This window comes from Argentina silus, assembly GCF_951799395.1.
Source record: "Argentina silus genome assembly, chromosome: 18".
NCBI lineage: Eukaryota > Metazoa > Chordata > Actinopteri > Argentiniformes > Argentinidae > Argentina > Argentina silus.
Window position 1 is genome coordinate 6,611,011 of NC_139672.1, and position 16,748 is coordinate 6,627,758.

Genomic DNA, 16,748 nt, shown 5'->3' on the forward strand with positions numbered 1-16,748 from the left:
TGCGGATAATAATCCTGCATTCAGTGTTCATTGTGTCTTAGCCCCACCTAGTGTTTCTCTACAGTATGCGGACATTCATGTCATGGATCGAGACCATTTGGCCAGGCTTAGACAGGTTTCTGATTATGCACAAATACAGCTTCTGAATACACACACGAATATAAATACAGAGGTCTGTGAAAGAAAAGCAGTCAACCATAATCTTTATTTCTGCTTCATATAAAGCATTCAAGTAATAAAGAAAACACAACATGTAATAAAAACAAACAATGATTTACAAATTGTATTCAAATTAACACATTTTTCATTTTGATACAATAGGGTCACGGTAACCATTATACATTTATATGGTTGACAAGCTCCCCCCTACTTGACAAGTTACTGTTTGTGTCTGATTTCCCCTACTGCCTGTTCTTAAAAACGGCAAAACATAAAGCATGTTATGGATGAGTAATAAGTTATGGATAAACTATTCACATGTCATGAGTTATCTCACTCTTTCATCCACAGCCCCATTATATTACAATTCAATTTGTCCCAACAATTCATCAGAGTGACATCTTCAATTTTCTTTTCTCTACTTTCACTGCAACCATTTTTATACAGTATGGTTATGTGGCTCACAACTTGGTGAGACGCAGAGTATTGAGACGCACATGGAGAATGGTGGCTCCTTCTGCATAGCTGATCTCTCGCAAGATCCCGTTCCAACAGTTCTCCGGCTCATCAAATCTGTGTGGAGAATGAGTGTCAGAATATTGTAGTTGTGTGATCCAGGTTTTCAAATCAAGGTTTCCAGTGACCTGACCGGTGAATGACTAGTAGACGTAGTGACCTGTAAACATGGTGACCTGATGCTGAGGCTGTGTGGCTCACCTCCAGATGTCGTTCATCTCTGTGGGGACGGGCTCCTCACTGGTCTCACTGGGCATCATAGCGAAGCCGGCTATCGCATACAGACACCCTCCCATCGTGATCATGCTGAGGGAGCTGCGCTCCTGGGGAAACTCCACAAACTCAGACCACCTGTAATACACACACACACACACACACACACACACACACACACACACACACACACACACACACACACACACAGGTATTGGTGAGTCAGTTAGCCATTGAGACATTATTCATTGCTGCAGCAGGATCTATTTAGGGAGTTTGATAAGTCATCAAATAGGACACTACTATATCAAGAACATTGTATCATTCTCTATGACGCATCTGCAAAACCTCCACATGATGATTGCAATAAATAAACCACTATCTCACTTGTTCCTGGCGATGTCATACACCTCCACACTGCTGGTGAGGCCTCCGTCTATCACCCCAGTTGCTACGTAGATCTGGTCGTTGTGGACAGTGATGCCAAACAGAGAACGGGCCGTCTTCATCGGAGCCAGCTCCTTCCACTCAAATTTGGTGGGGTTGTAGACACACACCCTCCTTATGCACTTCCTATAGAGTACAAAACAACAGTATGTAAAGAGAGTTGACATAGACATTTGTACATTTATGATTTGAACATAACACATCTCTGAGGTGATTTCTTTACTTACTTGTTCTCTGCCTTTCCACCTATGACATAAACAAGCCCATTATGTGACACAGTTCCATGGCCATAAACTGTGTAGGGAAGAGGATCTGACTCTCCCCATTTAAATGACCTGTGTGGAAAGAAAAATAACATAACTTAATCTGGATTCAACTCTCCTGGAGAACGGTATCTAATTTTACTGAAGATAAGGGAAGGATGATATGAGAGATAAGGATTTTCAGAGATAGATTGAATTTCTGAACTCACTGTCTATCGTAGATCATGACAGAGTCCAGAACATGCTCTCCCTGTTTTATCTCCTTGCCACCCACAACAAAGATGGAGTTCTCTGCCTCGGTCAACCCAAACAGACAGCGAGGGTTGGGAAGTGAGGGCATCCCTAGCCATTCAGAACTCATGGGGTCAAACTGGGGTTAAAGAGAAAGATACAGTACAGGAGTAGTTCATCACTCAGTGTGGTTCTCTTCATATCTCTTTAATATTACCATGTTATTACATGTTATTACAACATTACTTATTGGGAAGATCAAAACACATTGAATCAGTGAATACACTTCACACAAGTCATGTACTTCTCAAGTTATCCATAAACCCAAATAATAATCACAACCAAAATATGTGCAAAGCGCTGTGGAAATATGAACCAAACACAACTGAGTGATGCTGAACGCCATACCTGCAGGAAGTAAGAGCTGAATGGCACGTCTTTGTTGTCCTTGTTGTAGATGAGTCCTCCAGCCACAAAGATCTGATTCTCCTTTGTGACCAGGCTGCAGTGGTTCTTGGGAATCTCTGTGGACTCAGAGGCTACGAAGCACTCGTTCCCCACTGGGTCATATGCCACTGTCCCCCTGTCACTGATCATCATTATCAGGTCTGTTTCAAACATTCCAAAACGCGGGTTATTATTGAGGATACCTGGAAGCAAGTCCTCCTCCTCATCCTCTTCTTCTCCTTCTGCCCCAGACTTCCTGTTTTCTGGCTTCTTGATCTTCGGTAGCCTTCCTTTGTGAGCATCCTTTACAAGCTGCAGCTCCTTTTTGATTTCCGTGTTGGACCGGATCCACTCGTGGCCCTCAACCTTTTCTGCAAAGTAATCCTGGGGTATAAGCCGGAAGCGGACACAATGCAGCAGGTCCGGCAGGTCCTTCAGCCGGTCATCTTTGTCATACCCGACCCACTCCATTAAGGACTCAAACACCACCTCCTCCCGCACCACATTGAGAGAATCTGAGGTAATGATGGCGGCCAGCTCGCTAGGCCCTAGCTGATGGAAGTCCTGGTCCCTAACTATAAGCTGGTAGCGCTCACAGATAAACTCCCTGGCATTCACAGCCAGCCTGGGACAGTCCAGCAGCAGCCCCAGCCGGAAGATAGCCAGGCAGTTCCCCAGCACCAGCTTCTCCTGAAGGTAGGAGACACACACAGAGAATATGGAAGGGATCTGGTACATGTTAGCCACCATGAAGATATCCTGAACATTCTGTTCTGTCAGGTTAATGTCAGAGGTGTAGATGTAGCGTAGGATCATCCCCATGACACTGGGCTCCACGTCTTTGAGAACAATCTCCCGCTTCTTGCTCTCCTCCAGGTCAGAGAGGAACATGGCCTTGAAGAAAGGGCTGCTAGCAGCTAGCACTAGCTTGTGGCAGGGGAACTCCCTGTCCTGGATCTTGAGGACGCAGTCCACAAACTTCTCATTCTCCAGTAGGTCGCAGAGCCCATCCTGAAGCAGGGTCTGCTGGTACATACGCGGCTGCTCCACTGGGTCTATGGTCTTGGCAGCCATCTTGTCTTGTTATACGTCGTGGGAGGGATTTTAAAAGGAGTTGTTGGGACAAGGGGTGCCCTGCTCGCTCCCCACGACAGAACAGGACTGCCTGTATTTACAGCGCTACACAGAGAGAGAAAAAAATAGGTTGGAGTAGCTAGTCTACACTGGTAGTAGGCTAGGTCCGGCAGCTGTCTCTGACTGTCAGACTTTGACTCAAGGTGTATTTATAGACAGACTTCACAAAATTTAGGAATCCATTTTGGTGGATGTGAAAGATGACCTCTTCACTCTGGTGCTTGGCAGCCCCCCACCAACAGCTGACAGACTACCCATAGAAGTGTGATGTCCTCCCCCTACCATTCGCTAGTCGACCTGGTCGTGTCCTAATACTTTGGAGAGGCATCCTCTTACATCTTATCTCTTTGCCCTCACTGATCTAGAAAGATTGGATAGGTGAAAGTAACATGGCAGATAACACATGGGGACAGAGTATCCTCCATATTGATTTTACTTATCCAGTTTGAATCAGATGGGACATGAAAAAGAAACTTCTGGAAGAGTATAGACAGAGTTCCAGTCACATGATATTACACAATACAGCTCTTGATACCTGACTCATCCCTTGTTTAAGAGGACTGCTACAACACTGTCTGTCACCCACTCCAGTCATCGGATTCAAATAAATTCAAGTGAATCATCAGTGAGAATCATCAGTGAGAAACAATCTAACTCCCCCTGTTATTTGTTGGGAAAAAATTCCCAAGGACCCAAGGACCCAAGGACTCAATTTTGGTAGAGAGCAAAAAAGTAATTATGGTCCCAAACAATTGATCCACTTGCACTGAGAACGCTTGATTTGATTTTTTATTCCATAAATGCATACTGCCATACTTCGGGTGGATTTTTAACAGTGAAGTCTAGAGTGAAACAGGGCCCTCTTGTGGTGTCAGTGACTACGTCCTGAAGTGTATTTTACTGTAAAGACATACTGTATCTGCTCTATTTTCAGATGGTGTGTAAATGTCTTTGAACATATATATAGTAGAAGACATGATATGAAAAGGGACATAAGACCAAACTGTTTCTTCCAACCAGTTTATTACATCTCCACAGCTTATCAAATCACAACCAGAACAGAAAAATCAACTCTGGATAAAGTTTGTGAGATTACAAATTCAACCATTTAAATGAACACAGTCAGTCATCAGTCTTGTAGAAACAAATACTTTAACCTGAGATGCAGAGAATAGCACTCAGCATGGGGTACTATCTACTCTCTCCCATACAGAAGACACATTACAGGTTTTGGTAAGAGGACTCAGACTGACCCATATTCCTTGCTGGGGCTATTGCCTTTCATAGAGTGATGAAGGCCTCTGCCTCAGTGGCATGTTTCCAGCCTGTATCATGTGAGAGGGGCTACGAAAGATATGCAGAAATGTCACACTTAATCTCTGGTTGAAGATAATGAGAGTGGGGGGTGGAGCAGCCATGATCTCTGTACAGTAACATGGATTGGCTTCAGTGCAATGGCTTGGAATAGATTCCTTCCAATTCAAGATATAAATAGAGATCGGATGAATTAATCCATTCTATATCAACAGCGGAATACACAATATGATGTGTATCTCTCTTTAGAAAGAGCGTCAATGGATGGAATAGCCAAGCTAATGACTAGAGAAGGCCTTCATTGTATTCACTCTAATGTATTCACTAAGAGTGGCAGTTTGATTATAAGGTTACTTCAAGTCTAAAAACAAACCCCTGGATGTAGGCTAAGGTTTAAAGCTGTGATGTACAGTAGTTTGGAGTTAAAGGCAACACAAATATGATCTAATAAATGGCATTGTCAAATTAATTTTATAAAAACAGAACACATTTATGAACTGCTATATACTGCTATGTAAGGCTGCATGGTACTGTACATTAAAATAAACATGAAATACATTCAAACAGAACATACCTACTACACACTTTTCCATTTTAAAACTGTATCTTCTTCAATATATTAGATATATTTGAATAAACTATTTGGCATGCCTATATTCCTGATCTCCATCTTTTGTGAAAACACGAATAGCAAATGCACTCTTGGTGTGTTTGTACCAAAGGACGAGTGGCGATTATCTACAGCAAGTGCACTTCAGAACTTTTCACAGTTAAAAATAACACCTTGTTTTAAAAAAAAAAAGAAGAAAAAAAACACAGCCTGTTTTTTTGTTTTTGTTACAGTATACAGTAGGGTAGCCATGATGATGACTTGTTGTGACAGTCTGGTTCAGTACAGTACAGACACTGAAGGACGTAAAAATGTGAGTGGGGTGTTGGCGACCAGGTCCTCAAAAACAGGCCCCTCATTGGTTTACTCTGCCTTCTGTTTGCCTACTTCCTCAGGCTTCGCGACCACCACTGGCTCAGGGTCGTCCAGTAGGGCCTGTTGCCTCTCACGTTCCTTCACTAGCTGAACCCCACAGTAGGTCACCAACAGCACAGACAGGGTGGACAGAGGGAAACCTGGAGAACAGGGGGAATTAGAATGTGACAGGAAAAAGTATGGTTTTAAAAACAGCTGTTGACTACTCTGTAGTCTGGTCATGAACAGGTTTGTGTGGAGTGAATTGTGTGACAACATCTTAGATAAACAAGACACTAATCCCTGTTTCGCTCTATGTACATATTTACTTTAGGAAGGTAGCTGTTACGTTACGTTTTGTACATCGCATGGACTGTATGGCATTGGGCATTTTACATGTATTATCCACTATCCTAAAGCAATATCTTACCTTTGACGAGGAGTCTTCTGCCCACCAGCTTGGCGAACTCCAGGCTGTTGAGTGCCAGAACGTTGTAGAGGACGATGGTCCAGAAGTTGACAGCATTGAACACACCACGGATCCTGCGAGACATGGCTCCACCCATGGCACCCTGTGGGGCAGTGGAGAAAGGACATTCTTAGATCTAGTCCCTATCATATACGTTTTCAATGTTAGTACATACAGAATTATAGACTGGTTTCCTTCCATAGAATACCCATATGTTTAATAGCCATTCTCCAGGAGGTAACATTGTGTCACAGAGCTTACCTCAATGGTGGAGAAGGGCGGAATGGAGAACAATTTGGCCACCCACAGCTCAAAGTTGAGACCAAAGCAGTTGAAGAAAGACCAGATGTACACCAGTTCACATGGACCCAGCCACAGGGTGGTGATACTAAAGGTACAGATGGTGGCCAACAGCTCCTTGAAGATCTGGTCATGGTTTCCTCCAATGTAATCGTAAACATACCTGTAAAAGGAGATTATGATATACAGTTGTGAGTAAATTCTCTTCAGTCCAGAGGAGTATAAACAACCATGAATTCTGGGATTTTAAATGATGTTGAACTATTCAATGGGTCTGTGGGTTTCGCCATCAAACACTTACCTGCACAGCCAGTCATTGATGCCTCTGTCAAAGTGCCTGAAAATTAAAAAGAGTAAAAAGCTATTTGATTGCCATTTTGATACGTTCATATTTTACATAAAGAAAAGCTAATATTGTAGTGCACATCTCATCATTCAAATTAGAAGTGTTCCCCAAGATGGCAATGTGTTGTTTTAAGATGTCTCCATGTGAATTCCGGTGGATACTTACGTTTCAGCGAAGACATACAGCATGGTGATACACTTTGGAGGCTGAGGAGGGTCAAGGTGGTCCAGTCTAGCCACAGTGTTAATGACCCCAAACATGACCGCTGCTTTCACCCAGTCATACACCAGGTTGGAGTAGGCAAGACCAGCTACAGGGAACAAACAAACAAAAACAAATGAGAGCTTGTTATAATATATATCACAAGAACTATAGTCTCACAATACCCAGGCATTATAGCCTGACAAGACTACTTCAACCACAACCAATGGTGCATTTCCATGATTGGTAAAGGTTTGAGTTTAAAGAACACACTCACTGACCCAGGGACCAGTCTGACAGCTGCTTTACCAGCTTCATGTCGCTGGGGATGGTCAAGATGTACAGGTAGTGGAAGAAGACGTCCACCACCAAAATAGCTCCCAGGTGCCACAAAGCCTGACTTGTAATGTTCCACAACTCCCTGTCCTTACGAGTCAGGTTAGGGTTGTTGGCCTGTGAGGTTATACAAGTTATAGAAAAGATGGTGTGGTGAAAATAACAACTGACAAATACACTTTTTTATGTGAAACATGTGAGTGACTACATATTACTGGGAAACTAACCAGGCTTTCATTCAATTAGAAGTATTTGCTCACCTGAACATGATATTGATCAAAAGTCTGGATGGGGCCAAAGTAGAAGAATGGGAGGTAGAAGTTGTACTTGAATAGATCACAGAAGCTGTAATTCCCATCCTTCTTCTCACAGTTTTCAAGGGCAAAACTCATACAGCGCATGATGCTAAAGCCACACCCTCCATAGAACAGGATGTCTTGGAGGTCAAAAGATCCAGTCACAAAGCCTTCCTGGAGAAACAACCAGAGTACATGTAAGCCTGACATGAGAATACCTCTGCATTGATTCAAAAGACTGCAGACCTATTCAAGAGCTAGCGCACCAATGACTGTTGAGGAAGTATCTGCAATTTAAACTGTTTCACAATGGACCAGAAATGCTTCTACCTGCCCAATAGGAAAGTGAATCCATAGTACTCAGTACTAGTACTGTGAGTCTATCATACCTAAACAACTCACCTGCCAGGTATTAAAGGGCTCTATCTTGATGGTGGCCAAGCTGATTAGGCCAGCCACAAAGCAGATCCATTTCCTTTTGACAAGGGCGACACTGTAGAGTATGATGCAGTGAGACAGGATGAGGGTGATGTAGGCCCAGCCCATGCTGACCAGGATCGCCACGACACCATACACTCCATAGATCAAGGACCTGTGCTGTGGGGGAGGACGGGCTACTGTTATTACAATGTTATGACAATGTTGATATACAACCTTGTCTTATCGTCCAATATCCCTATTCAACCCAGATATGAAGTTAGATGTGACCTGTTTGCAATAATGTTTGTGTTTATGACATGTTTATATCATATTATCTATACATCTATATAGGAATAATGTATGGGCATTAGTGACAAAACAGATACCTTGTAAACAATTATTGTTATGGCTGGGTGAATATTATGGTAACTAATGATGGTTTAGATTAAATGTATGACTTATGAGTTGTCTTTGAATTAATCTTTTAATGTTACCTTACATCCATCAATACCAATCTTCATTGCAAGCAGAGGACAAAGTAAAGACAGTCTTAAAACATGTTTTAACAGATTAGGCACCATAAAATCTGCGGACATTACGGGCAGCTGTTTTTCCATAAGGTGTAAACCATGCTCTTGTGTGAAACAGAGGGATAGACGAAGAACAATTATGATCAGTCATGTCATGCATGTGTAGCCTATTGTAAATATAGTGCATACTCTTGTTACACATGTAATGGAAACCTCAGGTATAGTAAGCCTATGTAGCTGTGAACGCACACACTCACCCTGGGAGACAGTAGTGAACAAATCTTGGCAAAGATCACATGACCAGCAAGAGCAAACAGGATGTGATTACGAAATGTTGTGAACCACATCACCCATTCAAAGTCAGCAACGTCCTATGGTATCAGAAAACAAATAATTGAAGATTACATGATAAATACAATGATCAACTAATTCAATCATTCAATTACAACACTGTGAACATTAGATAAAATGATTCTTATCAAAATCAGATTAAAAAGATTAGAATACAAAATGAACACCTTACCATTTTCCTGCCAAAGTAATGCCATCCTGGCTTCACATTCTGTTTGAAGGCCTTCCTGCTCACATTCTCTAAAAATCATAAAAGCGCATTTTACTGTGAAAGTGAGATTATATTGAAGAACTGGATTAAAAACACTGAAGGATAGAGAAAGGACTGGACGGGTTAAGAATAAAAACATACATTTATTCCTCAATACAACTTCAGACGGTTATGGACATGATCAAATGGACTCTACACACTAGTGGTCACATGACCAACTAACACAAATTATCATTACGTAATCTAACTCCAAAATATATTTTATGGTTAATAATGATTGATAATGATTTGCTCATCCCTGTGTGACAGACACTCCATCATATCACATCCATTAAGAATACCCAATATGCTACATTATTACCATGCTATCAAGTTACAATGAATCGTGAGGAGTTACAGTTAGTCCAATATCTGAAGCCCATGACTCGACTTGTGTTGTTAACAATACATGTGGACATTAGACATTAATGTTGTGCTGTTTTAACAGAACCTTTATCTAGCGCACAACATCACATTAATGCATATAGGAAGAATGAGAATAGAGTATTAACAAATTAACCTAAATGTAATAGTTTCAAAGAAACATATGAAATAAACAAACTGTAGTAAACAAATGGAAGTTTAACCATAAGTCTAATGGACACACAGGAGAATGGTGCCCATCACAGGCCTAACCTAAAACTCAAAGAAAATCTTTCTGTCCTTGTCCTTAAATACCATCCCAACAATAGGACATCAAAGACGTCGATGGGAGAGGCCTGTTGGCCTATACTATATACATTACAATAGCAAAGGAATTGACAACAGTCAAGGCACGATATCTTCAGGACGTCCACTAGGCATGCTCATTCAACTGTAAATAGGTGTTCCGGGCTGAGAGAGGGGGGCATTGATCAATATAATATATCTCATTTAGCTGACGCTTTTATCCAAAGCAACTTACATTGCAGTGAGTGCATACATTTCAGTATATATGGTCCCAGCAGGAATCAAACCCACAACCTAAGCGTTGTTAGCACCATGCTCTACCAACTGAGCCACAGAGGACCGTTCTCAACGGAAGATCAAACGATCACTGTCTTTGTATCAGCCACATTTAAATACATTCAAATCACGTGGCTGGTGCCACCAAATCCACCTACAATATTGGAGATCAAATAGCCTAGGCTAGTTACTGTGTGTACTGTATGGATGGTTTAAGTTTGATCAACTCTGTAGGCTACATCTTTTTCATCTGCAGTCTATGTCCTTCTGTGTTTCACGGTACATTGTTATTTTCCCAGATCTGACCTTTACTACAATTGAAAATAACCCGTTTTTTTCTGTGTTTAAAAAAGGTTTACATTTTAACTACTGGCATTTCCAGTGAGTGCATTTTGGTTACAGCAATTGCATATTGAGCAGAGCCAAATAACATTACGTAACCTACTTATCACAAAGCTTTTCATTTTTGCAGCACCATTTCCACAATCATAAAGCCATAATCTATTTTTAGGAGATTATGTTACAGCATGGCCTTCAAATGCTTATACAGAAATGTTCCATGTAGCATGGAAAAAGGTAAGAACAGCACTCTATCTGAGTTTAGACAGACAGATTTAAATGATGTTGTCTCATCCTGAGGTTTATAGGTTCATAGCACTACAGATAACTACAGATTCTCCTGACTACAGTAATGGCCACATACATTAATAGAAGGATATTGGATTTCGAGGGTCAGTTCAGGGAAAGCCTTTAGTGTCTGGGAAAATGGCCAAAGTTATAGTGCCTCTTCACAGTTGTCAATAGATGTGAGTGCTGAGTATGTCCAATAAATGCCCATTGTGCAACTCTGACTGACAAACACAATAGGAAATAAACATCATCCCCACTACCTCCTTCAATAATCCAGTCATTGTTTACACGGTTAAGGTCAAAGCCACAAACCATCAACTACTTTATACAAGAGATAAGCAGAATACAGGGAGACAATAAAACCCTGTTCTACACTATCTGACACACACGCAAACAGTGTATTCAAATCAACGCTTGAAGAGACTGACTTCAGCACCTTATTTTCAGCTCTACAACATATTAAAAAGAGAACAGCATTCCTGAGTGAGACATACTTACTGACTATTTCTACCTTGACATATATTCCCACCTGCTCTAAGGAGTTCTGAAGTAGGACATTACTAATTGGGCTAGTAAAAAATAATATAGCTCTTATGGATAGACAGAGTAACCTAAGAACCATTTAAGGATCTCAATCAGGGAGATGCAATCATCTCAATCATAATCAATTAAATTACAATGATAGATTTAGATAATGCATGTCTTATTGGCAAGTCCTGGGGCTGATACAGTATCACAGGAGGAGCAAAATGGTGATCCATATTCTTCAAAGTTAGGAATGAAGGAATGAACATTAAAAGGGAACTAACTTGTTAATGGAAACATGCAGGCTGTAGTCGAAAGTTACTTGGTATGAAGAAATGTGTTATCCATGCACTCAGTGAATTGCAAATGTAACATTTCTATAAACAACATTACCACTCACCACTTGAGGCTTCAAGTATCCAGCTCCCAGCCCAAATCAAGGCTGTGTAGAGTACAGCCATGTAGAGGTACATCTCAAATTTGGGAAGGGCAGTTTTGAGCCCCATGTTGAATCTCTAATGCCACACACACACAAAGGGAACCTGAACGGAATGGAAGGTAAGTGTACAGAAATCAGTCCTCCAGTACATTGGAACTGGTGGAACAGGTACATGGACAGAATATAATGTAAAGAGACCTGGAATGAGACCTTGGAACTAGACCTTACTTGAAACTTGATACTTGTTATCCTAAGGGGTTATGCTTATCTTCAACTGAACTCCACACACTTACAATAAGCCTAGTTCATGCCTATGCATTTTGTGGTTAACCCATGCCACAAACACAACACAACACAGGAACTAGCACAAATTATTTTGCAAACTTTAGTCTCAGTCTCTGTAACAAAACTGCTGATATATTGACTGTTTCAGAGCATGTGTGAAAGCTGCAAATACAGTCATTGTTAAAAAAAAAGAAATTAAAAAAAAAAAGTGACATACTGTATCTCTTTCATATTTCTGTGATATTAGCCAAGCATCTAAACAATGTATTATCCATATAATTGATTAATTATTTAACAGTGGTCTTTCTGTATGGGGGTAAAGTAAAAATACTACAGATGACAACTACTGTATATACTATAAAATCATATTTACAACATGATTATGTTACTTTAAGATGCTACACTGAAACCTGACCTTGCTTACATGTGGCTTACTTGGCTTACTTGGTATGCTCAACGTTCTAGTCTTTAAAACGGTTTATGTTGATAATTAAATCAAACATTATGTCATTCAACCTAATATATATGTTGTTTATTTATTTTTGAATAAAAGTGCCTATTTAATGTGATGATATTTCATTTAGCAAACATGGTCAAGCAAAATAACCAAATACTGTAGTGACAATCTTAAAACAACTTTGGCCTTTCTGTCTACTGTTCAGTCTAGATGAGGTCGTGCAAGTGACTTAAATAGGACTGCAACGCCTCACAGCTCCTCAGAATCAGCTTCGTCAGCTGCGCAATCCTACCTCCCCTTCCTATTTTAGCTCGAGCAGTTGCTCGCCGCCACCGTACGGCAGCTGCAGTGCTATGTGATCTGCGAGACGCAACTCACTTCAGAGCACACATAGCACCGCCTAGAATGACCAAGAATGGAGCACTAGAATAACATAAAATAAATCATGTTTCTTTTTAACATGCAGCTTTATGGGAGAAAAAAATCCACTTTAGGTTGACATGGTAAAACAAGAAAAAAAACTAGCTGTCATTCAATTGGCCGTGCCGCATAAGCAAGTTGATGGAGTTAAGGAGTTGAAAAACAAACCGCCTATTTTGCCAAGATTCTCTCAGGCTGAAGGGGGAATCTAGTTTAAGTGTGTTGCATACAAATTAATGCTATTATGTTGCGGCATTGTTTCTACGACGCCTACGCGGCCAGCCTGTAAATGATACATTGTTACAATTAAATTGTGTCTAGTATATTGGTATGAGCCTATACTGTATGAACAATAGTACAACTAAAAATAAGAGTGCTAGTTTTACTTACCTTGTATTTGCTTTTCACGGTTGGTCAGTGCAGGAGACGAGGTTTATTGGAGCCCCTCTCCTCAAAATGCAAAAAAAAGAAAAGAAAAGAAAAAAGGGAAAAATAAAGCTCTTTTCTAATTCATCCGTCCTGCTTTTGTAACTGCTGGTGTTGTAGGCTACCTTTTGATAGCCAGCCGCAGCCGGTAAGGATGTTGCGAACTCGACGGTGGGAGGGGGTGCCCCTCGGATATATTTATCCTTTAGAACTACACTGCAGTGAGGGGTGGTCCAGTACATCTCCGTCAAACAGACGCAGCTCGACTGCAGCGCACTGCGCTCAAGTGACATGTTATGATGTTCCTGATTCCGGCAGGATATAATAGATGATGTTCACAGACATCTGTTGGTTGTCAGGTGCATCACCAAAATACCAAATACCATTACAGTATCAACTATAGGCGAAGCTATCTATCTATCTCATGCCACCAGACACAGGATACCCAGCCTCTATAATGTTCACAATATGTTCGAATTGCTAAGTGTCGTGGAAATTATTCCCCACGCTGGTCCAATTATATATTCAGGAACAGGTGAAACTAAGAGACAAAGGTCTTATCACGCAATATTTGCTTTATTATGCTTTGCAAGCAGAGAGTCATACCATGCAGAGTACTGCAAAGAACTCTGAGACGCAGCTCAGCAGCATCCTGTTTTATAGGGGGACAGCGTATGCAGGACACAGATGCAGGTGTTGGTGGTTTGAACATACAGTGCTGAAGAGACGCAAGGCGCTTCTAAGAAACTAGTCAGGACCGGTATTGTGGTTTTGATCAGTTACGCTTACAGAGTCTGTTTTTACTTGATTTTACCTTATCAATCTTCAACACCTGTCTCGCCTAGCAAGAATACTCGGTAAATCCCCACAACTTGGCCTAGTACATTGTTACAAGCAATTCAGCAGTATTCACATAAAATGGCTCTATTAATAACATTTCTATCACACAATGCTATATTCTAGTCAAGATATGTTCCAAAGATTTCTATTGTAAATATGGCCAGAAATGACAGCATTAGGCCTTTAGATGTTGTAGGCAATCTCTTACATAAAAACATCAATACTATCACCTCATCACTCTTTTTTGTCGAGGCACTGATCAGGATGGCCTGGGCAGGACTAACTTGCTGTGCAGGACAAACCTGCTCTACTATTTTGTCCCTAGACAGTATTGTATGACAGTATTGTATGTTGCCAAATTCCAGCACACAGTATGTGTTCCATAAAGTGTATATCTATGTAACATTTTACATAGAAGGGGTACAAGAAGAATTGTTCTGTCTGTTGCACATTTCAAATACATAACCATGAATAATTTCCTGCTTTATTAATGATGGTGACCCTCAAATGTACAGTAGATTAAATAAATGTATTGACATGCTCATGAAACAGCAATTGTATCAACGAATGGAGATTCTGTGTAAAACTATTTAAAAAAAACTATTTTTAAGAGATTAATAACAATCAATACTATCAACCTCATCACATTTTTGTCAAGGCACTGATCAGGATGGTCTGGGCAGGACTAACTTGCTGTGCAGGACTAACTTGCTGTGCAGGACAAACTTTCTCTACTATTTTGTCCCTACCTTTTTGTCCCACTAAAGAACAATGACTTGAAAGTGGCTGTGGATGCATTAAAGTGCAAAGAAGTTTGACAAATGAATACAAAAGAGAAGCATAATTTCAGAATTCTTCATTATAACACAATGCCATATCAGAGTTGAGGTAGTGCACACTGTGAGGTGTTTGATTAACAAGTTGTTTTGAGTTATTCTGATATCAAAGTTTATTGTGATTGCCTCTTTTGATGGCCTCTTGATGTGTGTTAACATACTATTCGTTAACAAGCAAATAAACAAGCAAAGATCTAAATCAGCCATGAATTCTTGCATTTGCTTATATCAAGTGTTATAATCTCATCTTTAGTAAGTGTATGATTTATATAGCAATTGACATTAGGCATAATTTATCATAATGCCTAATATAGATTATGTTAGTTACAAAACATCATATACGACTGGAGCAGTGAGTGATATAGAGTGTCATTAATGCCTATGAACACTAGAGGAAGACAGAATTGTATGTTGCCAAATTCCAGCACACAGTATGTGTTCCATAAGGTGTATATGAAAATGTATGCTCTAAGATGGTCAATTTATACTATAAAGGGAGGCATTTACATGTGTTCCCTGTTTACAATACAAATATGATTACAAAACAACACCTTAAAAATATAATCATGACAAGAGCATGTCTCAGGTGGTCTCTAACCAGGAGCTTAAAACAAGTGTAAGGGCCCTTCAGGGTACAAATGTCTAGATCATTCTAAACCATATTACTGGATCTAGAGAAAAAATAACTTTTTTGTATTGTTTTTTAAAAATGTTGTTCTCATTCAGCATCAGCTTAAGATCACATTTTTGAAAAGTGATCAAAACCATGCTGTAGGTCAAGAATGGCCTGCTGAGCTGAGGGAGCACAGGGAGCACAGGCATAGAGAATAGTATCATCAGCATAAAGATGTAATTTACAAAAGGACAAACCAACATTTATGTAAATGGCAGTGGACCAATAATCGAACCTTGCAGGACACCTTTATTAATATTGAGAAATCTAGACTAAAATCTCAACTGAAATACATTGAGCCCTATGCTGTAGGTCACAAATTACAGGCTGGCTGATCGAAACCAATGGCAGAATACCTCTGCAATAGGAGACCATGATCAACAGTATTGAAAGCCTTAGAGAGGTCAATATAGAGGGCTGCAAAATTATGTTTCTTATCCGGAGTCGCAATGTCATTTATAACTAGGGAAGCAGCAGAGATTTTGCCATGTCCAGCACTGTAAAATATTCCTTCAATATCTTCGATGGCCACAGCTTAGTGTCATTTGTGCCAACATGAATGACAATTGTGTGCGCATCAGGCAGCTGTTTCAGTACTGTAGGGAGCTTATGAATAATGTACATGAACATGAGATCCAGGGAAGCAGATGGTTCTGGCTCCAGAGATCGCCACATCCCTAACCATGGAACTTTTTTTCATTTCCAGGGTTTGAAAAGTAATTCTTCGCCCAGGAGGACCAGGCCTCACCATGGTGCCTGAGCCCGAGGGTGACTGAGATGCATTGGAGCGTGATGACCCATTAGCAATCGTTCAGGCCACCGGCGCTGGAACGCCGTTCACCTGGGGGAGTGAGCTGTGTGGCCCCTCTGGGGCTGGAACGTCCGGCTGCGGGGGGCAAAGCTGTTCGGTAACCGGACTGGATCCTCTGGAACTGGTGAGGGCACAGAGAACATCGGCTCCTTCCACTGTATATATCAACGCTGGGCAACGTGACCACGTGGGTGTCGAGCAAGCACCGTTTTCTAGGGCATGGAAAGCGCTTTGCTTTTCTACCAAGGAGGTAGAGTTCATGGTTAGCTGTTCT

General features: G+C 40.8%; 2 protein-coding genes across 2 annotated transcripts; both read right to left on the bottom strand.

Annotated features, from left to right (window-relative positions):
* Positions 1–603: 603 nt before the first annotated feature.
* LOC310818811 (kelch-like protein 40a) lies at positions 604–3,350 on the bottom strand (the record flags this gene model as incomplete). Its single annotated transcript, XM_083689854.1, has 6 exons — positions 604–732; positions 877–1,026; positions 1,276–1,461; positions 1,563–1,670; positions 1,808–1,968; positions 2,238–3,350. The coding sequence occupies 6 exons, from the start codon at positions 3,348–3,350 to the stop codon at positions 621–623; spliced, it is 1,830 nt and encodes a 609-aa protein (XP_083545980.1). The 3' UTR covers positions 604–620.
* Positions 3,351–4,422: 1,072 nt separating this feature from the next.
* On the bottom strand, positions 4,423–13,489 carry hhatla (hedgehog acyltransferase like, a). The gene is made up of 12 exons (XM_083689856.1): positions 13,279–13,489; positions 11,688–11,829; positions 9,110–9,177; positions 8,844–8,957; positions 8,039–8,233; positions 7,601–7,810; positions 7,286–7,457; positions 6,969–7,113; positions 6,759–6,794; positions 6,419–6,620; positions 6,119–6,260; positions 4,423–5,849 (listed from the first exon to the last, which is right to left on the bottom strand). The coding sequence occupies exons 2-12, from the start codon at positions 11,791–11,793 to the stop codon at positions 5,698–5,700; spliced, it is 1,542 nt and encodes a 513-aa protein (XP_083545982.1). The 5' UTR covers positions 11,794–11,829; positions 13,279–13,489; the 3' UTR covers positions 4,423–5,697.
* Between the last annotated feature and the right edge of the window lie 3,259 nt (positions 13,490–16,748).